At 44.8% G+C, this 10353-nt stretch overlaps 1 protein-coding gene across 1 annotated transcript; it reads left to right on the top strand.

Annotated features, from left to right (window-relative positions):
• The first annotated feature begins 1277 nt into the window (after positions 1–1277).
• On the top strand, positions 1278–10096 carry LOC146857268 (uncharacterized). Its single transcript, XM_085647778.1, has 2 exons — positions 1278–1815; positions 7809–10096. The coding sequence occupies exons 1-2, from the start codon at positions 1783–1785 to the stop codon at positions 9162–9164; spliced, it is 1389 nt and encodes a 462-aa protein (XP_085503904.1). The 5' UTR covers positions 1278–1782; the 3' UTR covers positions 9165–10096.
• The last annotated feature ends 257 nt before the right edge of the window (positions 10097–10353 follow it).

Below are 10353 nucleotides of genomic sequence, written 5' to 3'. Positions count from 1 at the left end.
GAGCCGTGCTCTAAGAACAGTGTGGGGACATGGCTGCACAAAACTTGAGTTGTTAGTGAATAGTGTGAGAATAGATGCTCATGCTACTACCTACACTTTATATAGGAGCTGGCTAGAACAGAGCACTTACTGCGTGGGTAGAGACAGGTTTGTTATCCACTCCAGAATTGGAGATGGGTGTCAATTTTTCTTACTCTAGTAGGGATCGATTTATTGTTCTTTGCTGTCTGAACTGAGAAGGCGGTTCCACCAGTGCGGGATGGTGAAGAGTGGACCAATCTGGGAGCGAAGAACCCTAGCTTAGGGGAAGTTTCGGAGCCCATGGTGCAGGAAGAGTCGCAAAGTGGCGAGCATTGGCACATTAAGCTATACATATAGCAGTAGGCATTCCTGTCGGGTAGTTGTCAGACAACTTTGAGGGGGGAGGTTCTCAACCTAAAGACTATATTAATACTGATACAATTTCCAGGGTATCTATAGAACAACTGGCAGCAAATCCAAACTTGAAGCATCAGTTTTACATCTTTTTTAATTCATGTGATCCACCAACTTCTTAGTGTCTAAACCTAAGATAATGAATGGGTTGGGCTTGTCACAGCTGCAGTGAATGGCACTGATTACTGTGTTTTATCAAAGTGTTTCCGTGCCTGACCAAACACACTCTGGTGGAGATTGAGTACCGTGGGCAGCACACTCTCGGGCCTACTGGTCAAGCATTTCAATATTTAATTTTTTTGCATCATCAGAGTTAAGAAGCGCTGTGCATCTGCCTTTGAGATGTACAGTGAAGGTGGGCTGGATCTGTGCCAAATTTGCAGAACATAAAATCAGTCAACACACAGTGAATGTAAATGTGACCCATTTAACATAGCTGACGATTACCCTGTAAATTGGCGAGATCTGGGCTTCCTAGATTGAGCACCTGTTATGGCCGTCTTTTTGCCAGCTCTCTGGAGAAGGAGAATGATGGAGAGTGACTCCAGCCTATTACCCCATAGCATAGGGATTAGGCCGATAAACAGGGACAGATATAAGGGCATTTTCGTGCCATTTCTCTTAGAGTAAGGCTTATGAATTTAAGTGAGGGGTTAGATATATAAGTATTAGTCATGATTTACTCATTTGCTAACATGCCGATCTGTTTCTCATGGAGCTATGCATATTATGGGCTCCGTAGGCCTTAAGCGAGACAGACTCCACTTTGCTTTCTGCCTGGTAGCTCGAGAAGGCTTTCTAGGTTAAAAGTGATGTTTTAGTTTCAAGCTGTTGTTCGCTTGGAGAGAACCGGTTCAGGCTGACCCTTATCGAAGGAATGTATTTTTCTCCACTCCGAAGACACAACTTCAGGCTGGCCAGCTGGGAAAGTGTCCTTGGTACGGGGAGGTACAAGAATTTGGTGGGCGGCAGGTTACTGGCCGTGAATTTCCATGAAGGAACGGGCTTGTGATATTAGCAAAGGTGTTAGTCTTTCAGTCAGTTAGTCCGTAGGCGGCATCTAGCCGTTAGCATCTCTGCCATTATTCATTTTCATGGTGGACAAGTCGCCATCTTTGAAGTCGGAGAAAGATTTAAGACCGAAACTCTCTGAAGATAGACTGAACGAGAAGTGGCGCGGAGCGCACTAACCCAGAGAGAGAGAGAGACGGTAGCTAATTAACAGCAAGGTTCCGAGGTCCTGAGGGAGAGCAGACGAGTTTGAGCCTATCAGTGCAGACGTGTACTTGTGACGGCTGAGGGTGACTGCAAGGCGAGCCAGGACCCAGAGACGAGACAGGAGCCTAGATGACTGCCGAGTCCCGATTTCCCATTAACCAGGTGAAGTGTAGGACTGCCGGATTGCAGCCCGTGTGTAAGTGAGAGCGGCGGGAGGGATACCGCCGTGTAAGTTTCGCAGGATCGCGAACAATTTGGGAAAAGGGAGCATTGGGTTCTGCAGGCCCGTGTGTAGACACGCCGGATTGCGTGTCAAATCTGCCCTAGGGTAGAACGGTCTGGGTCAGGGCGACCGCGAGGCCAACTAATGTGAATAAGATATTGTAGAAAATCCATATATGTATATTGTCATTCCCCATTCTTAGGTGCGACCTGTATATTCATCTTTATATCTACCCATTGTAAATATGATCTAAGAAGGGAAGGTGAGTACGTTTTGGCTGGGTCACAGGGGCCCCTGGGGGCTGATCCCATCTAAACAGAAAATCCAGCCATTACATCTGGCGTCACGAACTGTTTACGAAGCCTGTGTGCATTGTTTTGTTTTGATCTTGTTGGTTTGCGCTCGGCTTGTACGTATAAAATTTTGTTTATAATTGTGTATATACTTTTTTGTTGTTTTGTTGTTTTTGCGTGTTAATATGTTTCCGAAAAAATCTCCGTCGGTTTTCAAATTACCGATTCAGATTCCCGGCTGGGAGTCTACGCCTTATGAGGCTTTAGCCCGTGAGTGGGCTGATTCTACTGGTTTGAGTGAAAATTGGTCTTCATGCTTGGAGCAGGCGGAGCCTGCCGATGTGATTTCATGCCTACAGAAGGCGCCAATAGTGAAAGGCGATGAGCTTCCTATTTTAGGACGCAGAGGATGGATTATTCTTAATGCATACAGACTTTTACATGAGAAGTTTGTTCGACTACAGAAACAATTTAAAGATACGGAAGTACGGTGTGTTGAGTTGCAAAATGCGCATACTCTTTTACGTTGTCAAAATAAACTGCTTGCCGACAAACTTGAAACATATCAGACCATTGCCGAAAGAGCTGCGGTCCGTATTGCACGATATAAATATAAACATCGTCGTGGGCGCGTGTCGTCCCGCAAAGTGCGTATGCTTGTAGCGAAAGCTGGAATGGATTGGAACCCCGATGAGTGGGACGGTAATATCTGGGATTCTCATACTTCTGACTCCTCGGCGGAGGAGGGTGACAAGCGCGAGTCTTCTCGCTCCGGACGTGATTGTAAATCTGCTTCATGCATTGATTTGACTCCCGATTCTGACCGTGCTCGTTCTTCCCGTGCGGATGACGTAGCTTGCCCTGATTGTTCTGTTAAATCTAAGATGCGGGCTTCCTCGGAAGCTCTTCCCGCAGTTTCTGCTCATCCGATCTTTCGACGGAAATTACAACAAGCCCCTGGTAATCCGGGTGGTATCGCTCTTGACTGTCTTGAAGATTTTACTCAGCAGGAGATTAGTGATATCCTGCAACGATTTAAACAACGGCCTGGTGAGGCCTTGCTTACCTGGATGGTGCGTCTTTATGAGCTTGGCGCTTCCGGTATTATGCTCGATGCTGTTGATTGCTTACGATTTTGCTCTTTGAGTTCTGATTCTACTATTCAGGACCATTTTCGAAATTTTAATGGTAATGTCCAATCTTCTTTGCTCCAGCTTGCGTCTGATGGCTGTAATCATAAATATCCAACGGAGTCTGATTGGCCCTCTGACGAAAAGCCGTGGTACACTCTGCGCGATGCTTCGCAACGTTTAAAGGAAGAAGTCATGAAGACGTGTATCTTCCTTAGTACTGCTGACAGGTTATTGGATGGTTTGTTAACATCTTCCGTGCGTAACCGCATTATACGTACTTCTCCTGTTGCTTACAAGCAGGTCATGATGACATTGTTGATTAATCAAACTGGCAATCCTTTGTCTGCTGTGCTTGAGTCTGTTCGTCAGCTTGGTGAGCTGGGTGAATGGTTTAAACCTGAAAGACAACCCCGACCTGAGGGTCGTACTGGAGGGGACTATAAGTTCTCTAGACGTGACATGTTTCTTGCTCTCATTGCTGATGGTGTCAAACGAGTAGAGATCGATGGTGAACCTAATAATATCCTATGGGATATGTTTCGTAAGCGTGGTTTGGATCGGAAGGAAGGTGCCCGTCGTGTGCGAAAGAATGATTATGATCGTGGTTCGGATGACAGTGGTGATGAGAGACGACGTGTGAATTCTGATCGCCGTGATGACCGGCGCCAAGAACGTGGTGGTTCCCCCCGTCGTAGTGATGGGAGGGGGAGAGAGGATGATCGTGACAGGGGAAGGGATGATCGTGGTTCTGGCAGACATAGGGATGCAAGGAGTTATTCCCCTGATATACGAAGGAGGGAGGATCGTAATAGACCCTCTGACCGTAATTCACAACTTTTTGCACATGATACTAATCCGTTTCGTACTGGAGACGGATATGAACAAGAAATCCTGATACCGAAGAAAACTGAAAACATCTACCCTGATCTGTCTTGGTTGACGGAACGCGGGAAAAATGACTAGGAAATAGGTCAAGCTCCGGTACGCAGGTGGGCCCACAGAGATTACAGACCATATGTAGATATTGAGATTTTTTGGAAACATCGTAATATCCAAAGGGCCCGAGCGTTAGTTGATACTGGGGCGGAGGCCACTTTAATTCATGGTAAGTCAAAGAAATTTCATGGACAATCTTTCACAATTACCGGCCTGGGTGGCAAAGAAACACCCGCAGTTCAAACTGCACTTGAGATTAAAATTGGTAGGATTCCTCGTAGAGAATACTCTGTGTTGGTTGTGCCACTCTTGGAATATATTATTGGAATTGACATTTTGAAAGGTATGACTTTGCATTTGGATGATGGTTACTATCAGTTTGGTACTAGACAGTACATTTCGACCAGACCCGTACGGGTTGGCCGTCTACGCATGCCACCTATTAAGATCCCTTTAGCGACGAAAGTGATTTCTCAAAAACAATATCGCATCCCAGGTGGTCATGAAGAAATTACAGCTACGATTCAGGATTTGGTTGACGCAGGAGTCATTACTCCGGTCACATCTGCTTGGAATAATCCTGTTTGGCCCGTGCGCAAAAGTGACAACTCTTGGCGCATGACTGTTGATTATCGAGAATTGAACAAACATACACCTAAATTGACTGTGGCAGTGCCTGACATTGTCACATTGATTGAGAGAATTCAAAAGCATCCAGGTACATGGTATGCTTCTATCGATATTGCTAATGCATTCTTTTCGATTCCAATTGCCCCCGAATGCCAGGAACAATTCAGTTTTACATGGAATGGACGTCAAATGACATTCCGAAGTCTTCCTCAAGGCTATGTACACAGTCCTACGATCTGTCACCGGCTGGTGGCGGAACATTTGTCTGAAGTGCCCACGAATACCCAAGTTCAGATTTGTCATTATATTGACGACATTTTGATTCAAGGTGATACACGAGACCAGGTACAGTCTCATTTGGATCAGATTATTGATTGTTTGCGAGCAAAGGGTTGGGAAATCAATCCTGACAAATTACAAACTCCATCTCAAGCTGTAAAATTTTTAGGAATAAATTGGCATGAGGGTCACAGAGAGGTGATCCCACAAGTTAAACGTAAAATACTTGATTTTGCTGTTCCCAGAAATAGGAAAGAGGCGCAGTCCTTCATTGGGTTGTTTGGATTCTGGCGCCAACATATTCCCCATTTGAGTCAAATCTTGGCTCCACTGTACCGAGTCACTCGTAAAAAGAATGCGTTTGAGTGGGGTGAACCTCAACAGACTGCTTTTACTTTGGCTAAAGAAGCTATTCAGTATGCTTTGGATTTGTGGCCTGTGAGTGACGGTGATGTTGATTTGAATGTGTCCGTGGAAGGTCTGTATGCCAATTGGAGTTTATGGCAAAAGCAGGGCAGACAAAAAGTGCCATTAGGTTTTTGGTCCAAAAAATTGCCAGAGGCTGGTGAGCGTTACTCACCTTTTGAAAAACAGTTGCTTGCTTGTTACTGGGCTCTGGTGGATACCGAGCAATTGACTTTAGGCCATGCTGTGGTTTTGAGGCCTGAAATTCCCATCATGCAATGGGTTTTGAGTTCACCGAAGTCCCATCGAATTGGACATGCTCAGGAGGCTAGTGTGATTAAATGGAAATGGTACATTCAGGACAGGGCACGTGTGGGTCCGAAAGGTGTGGCGGTTTTACATGAGCGAGTGGCGCAGGCGCCCTCCAATGAGGCTGAAAGTGAGTGTTCGGTTCCCGTAGTGCAGGAGTCCCCTGTGAAGTGGGGTAAATCATTTGATGATCTGTCCGTGGAGGATAGAAAACATGTGTGGTTTACGGATGGTTCTGCGAAATTTATTGGTGACAAAAGACATTGGAAAGCAGTATCCTACAATCCGATTACACAAAAATTATTGAGCACAACTGGAGACGGTAAGAGTAGTCAGTATGCTGAGCTCTATGCAGTTTACCAAGTTTTGAAACAGGAGTTACCAGGTACATGTCATATTTTCACTGATTCTTGGTCCACTGCTAATGGACTAGCGGTGTGGTTGCCTACATGGCACTCGCACAATTGGGAATTGCACTCCAAGGAATTGTGGGGTAAAGAATTGTGGCAAGACATTTGGGAACTGCTTCCGCACAGTACTGTAACAATCTTTCACGTGGATGCTCATACTCCAATAGATTCCCTTGACAAATTTTTCCATAACATTGCAGATGAACAGTCTAAAATTTCTGAGGCAGTGGTTGACATGCAAGATTCTGATTTGGCGGGATTGGCGAAATGGGCCCATCAGAAGGCAGGACATTTTGGAGAGAAAGCCACTAACAGGTGGGCTGCTGATAGAGGAATTCATATTCCCTTTTCTTTAATTAAAGATGCCATTCTACATTGTCCCATTTGCCAACACTCTAGAAAGAAAGAGGTGCCTCAAATTGTTCGAGGTCACTTATATCGAGGTAAATTGCCCGCCCAAATTTGGCAGATTGATTATATTGGTCCGCTCCCTATGAGCAGAAATTGTCAATACATTTGTACAGTAGTTGATACTTATAGTGGCCTTTTGGTCGCTTTTCCTTGCAAGAATGCTACCCAAGTAAATACCATTAAAACCCTGGAGCTGATTATTTTATATTATGGTGTCCCTTTCCAAATTCAATCAGACAATGCATCCCACTTTCGTGGAAGATTGGTGCAGGAATTCTGTATGGAAAACAATATCGACTGGGTATTTCACGTTCCATATTATCCACAAGCTTCAGGACTGATTGAGAGAATGAATGGCTTGTTGAAAGAACAGTTGCGCAAGTTGACTGATGACCGTTACAGCCAGTGGAGAGATGTCCTACTTCAAGCTTTATTAATTCTGAATAACCGTCCTTTGTTGCATGCTGAATCTCCTTTGATGCGTTTGTTTCCTCCACGTGTTGATGCGAAACCTAATTCTGTTGCTACCACTGTCACATATTGGGAAATTACCCCCGGTGCTTTGGCTCCTTGTAGAGCAACCCCAGGTTCCGCAGGCCTCGACCTGCATGCTTTAAATGATGTACACTTCCCAGGAAAAGATCGAATAATTGTTGAAACTGGCATAGGTGTCTCTATACCTGCCGGTAGTTTTGGATTAATTGCCCCTAGATCTGGCCTGGCCCTGAAAGGTGTTCAAGTCCTTGGTGGTGTGATCGACAGTGATTATCAGGGAGAGATTAAGATTCTCTTGCTTAATAGCAGTGAGATGGATTTGTTTATCAAAAAGTCTGACCGTGTTGCTCAGCTATTGATTATGCCTGTCTTCAGTGGTGAGATCAAAAAAGGCTCTGCCCCAACGTTGCTAACTGTACGTGGACAACACGGCTTCGGATCATCTGATCTTCCTGGAGCTAAAATATGGGTGCAATCGCCTAAAAATCCTCCTGAACAGGCTGATATTATTGCGACCGGTCATGACAACACCGTTCTGGTGATGAAGCCAGGGAAAGATGGCTGGGAAACTGTCCCGGCTGACAAATGTTATTTACGAGAATAATTAAGGCCTGTGTTTGTATTCTTTCAGATCATTCTTTGGACTGCTGCTGCAGGATGTGTCGTCGTTGGACTCCTTTTGGCTTGCTACGCCGGGAGAGGAGAGCATCTACCGACGCCGAGTGATGGGATAACAAGAGCCACGCGATCCGCGTGGCAGAAGTCCTCCAATTTTTGGATCACACTCGCGAAGCGAGTGACGAACTCTCCGCATTTTTGCCTTACCCCCATGAAATCAGTTACAGACATTTTATCGACCTGTTTGGTTGCTGTCCCTGCATCTACTGAAACCCTTCATCATGTATTTAATGTGTCCAATGCCCGACCTAATGTCATTTTGGGCGACTTCTTGGCCCATGAATTTTGCCCCTCATGTACTCTTCTTCCAGACCAGGATGTCCTTATTAATTCCAGAATTACTACTTTTAATATTGCCCCTGGTGACCTTTGCTTTATGATGACCTGCAATCCTAAGGCCATCTCTGAATGTCTGCGGTTGAAACTCCAAGCCGCTACTACTTTTTCGTTTCATCAACGTTTGCTCTGTACAAAAAGACTTCCTAATTCATGTTTTTCAGTGAAGAACAATATGACTTGCAAAAGTTTAGTTGTTGCCACTAGCCATTATCGTTCAATGTTGTTACCAGCTGGATGGCTCTTTTCATGCGGGAATTCCTCTTGGCCCTATATTCCTGCGAATATCTCTGGTGGCCCGTGTGCCATCACTAGATTAAGTTTGCTAATGTTTTCTTCACATCCTCCTTCACATTCCCGTATTGTTCGTGACTCGATGTCCTTACATGAAGATTGTGATTCCTCTGTTCATCTTTTTTCCAGTTCAGAATATCTTGGTTTAGCTTTTTCTATTATTGGTGTTCCTGCATTGGCCGTTTATAATGCTAAAACAATAGGCAAGATGGCCTGCTGGATGGTCAAGTCGATCAACCAAACTTCTACTGTTTTGTCAGACTTATTGTTAGATTCCCAAGGTGAACGTAGAGCTATTTTGCAAAATCGTGCGGCCATCGATTATTTGCTGTTAAAACACGGGCATGACTGCTCTGACTTTGAAGGTCTATGCTGTTTTAATTTGTCTGACCATTCTAAAGATATCCAGTCCCATATTAATAAACTCCACGACTTGACTGCAGAAATTAAGGAACACATAGATCAGGGTTTCTTTGACTGGCTTTTTAACTGGCTCCCTGACATGCATTTTTTACGACAAATTTTGGGAGGGGTTATTATTATTGTCTGCATCCTTATAGCGATTTGCTGCTTTATCCAGTGTGTCCCCTCCCTGTTACAATTTTTTAAACTTACGAAAAATCGTAGATCAGTTAGTTTTGTTTCATATTATTCATCTACTGACGTTCGCTCCGTTTAGTTATTGGTTAATAGACTGGAGTCAAGGGGTGTAATGTTATGGCCGTCTTTTTGCCAGCTCTCTGGAGAAGGAGAATGATGGAGAGTGACTCCAGCCTATTACCCCATAGCATAGGGATTAGGCCGATAAACAGGGACAGATATAAGGGCATTTTCGTGCCATTTCTCTTAGAGTAAGGCTTATGAATTTAAGTGAGGGGTTAGATATATAAGTATTAGTCATGATTTACTCATTTGCTAACATGCCGATCTGTTTCTCATGGAGCTATGCATATTATGGGCTCCGTAGGCCTTAAGCGAGACAGACTCCATTTTGCTTTCTGCCTGGTAGCTCGAGAAGGCTTTCTAGGTTAAAAGTGATGTTTTAGTTTCAAGCTGTTGTTCGCTTGGAGAGAACCGGTTCAGGCTGACCCTTATCGAAGGAATGTATTTTTCTCCACTCCGAAGACACAACTTCAGGCTGGCCAGCTGGGAAAGTGTCCTTGGTACGGGGAGGTACAAGAATTTGGTGGGCGGCAGGTTACTGGCCGTGAATTTCCATGAAGGAACGGGCTTGTGATATTAGCAAAGGTGTTAGTCTTTCAGTCAGTTAGTCCGTAGGCGGCATCTAGCCGTTAGCATCTCTGCCATTATTCATTTTCATGGTGGACAAGTCGCCATCTTTGAAGTCGGAGAAAGATTTAAGACCGAAACTCTCTGAAGATAGACTGAACGAGAAGTGGCGCGGAGCGCACTAACCCAGAGAGAGAGAGAGACGGTAGCTAATTAACAGCAAGGTTCCGAGGTCCTGAGGGAGAGCAGACGAGTTTGAGCCTATCAGTGCAGACGTGTACTTGTGACGGCTGAGGGTGACTGCAAGGCGAGCCAGGACCCAGAGACGAGACAGGAGCCTAGATGACTGCCGAGTCCCGATTTCCCATTAACCAGGTGAAGTCCGACTGATTCTTATAGTGCGTGCACCCTAATCTTTCCCTTTTATTTCTTGTGCAAATGTAATGCTGCATAGTAATGTGATTTATGTTTATGGTTAATAAATGCCCTAATTCATATAGAATTATCGTGTACCTGGTTCTTGTGTTCAATCTTGGTAAATGATGCTCCTAGTTGAGCACTGTTTAGACGAACGGATGAGAAATCCCGATCAGACGAATAGTTATCAAATAAGGAGGGAGTGAGTGGACCTTTGATGT

This window comes from Triturus cristatus, chromosome 3_2, assembly GCF_964204655.1.
Source record: "Triturus cristatus chromosome 3_2, aTriCri1.1, whole genome shotgun sequence".
Classification (NCBI taxonomy): Eukaryota; Metazoa; Chordata; class Amphibia; order Caudata; family Salamandridae; genus Triturus; species Triturus cristatus.
The sequence above is the reverse complement of the archived record's forward strand: the minus strand, read 5'-3'. Positions and strand labels throughout refer to the sequence as shown.

Excerpts from the sequence above, each read along its gene's own strand:
- LOC146857268 (XM_085647778.1), top strand. The coding sequence starts at position 1,783 with ATGACTGCCGAGTCCCGATTTCCCATTAACCAG. Across the intron at positions 1,816-7,808 it reads CCCGATTTCCCATTAACCAG|ATCATTCTTTGGACTGCTGC; the intron begins GTGAAGTGTAGG and ends GTATTCTTTCAG.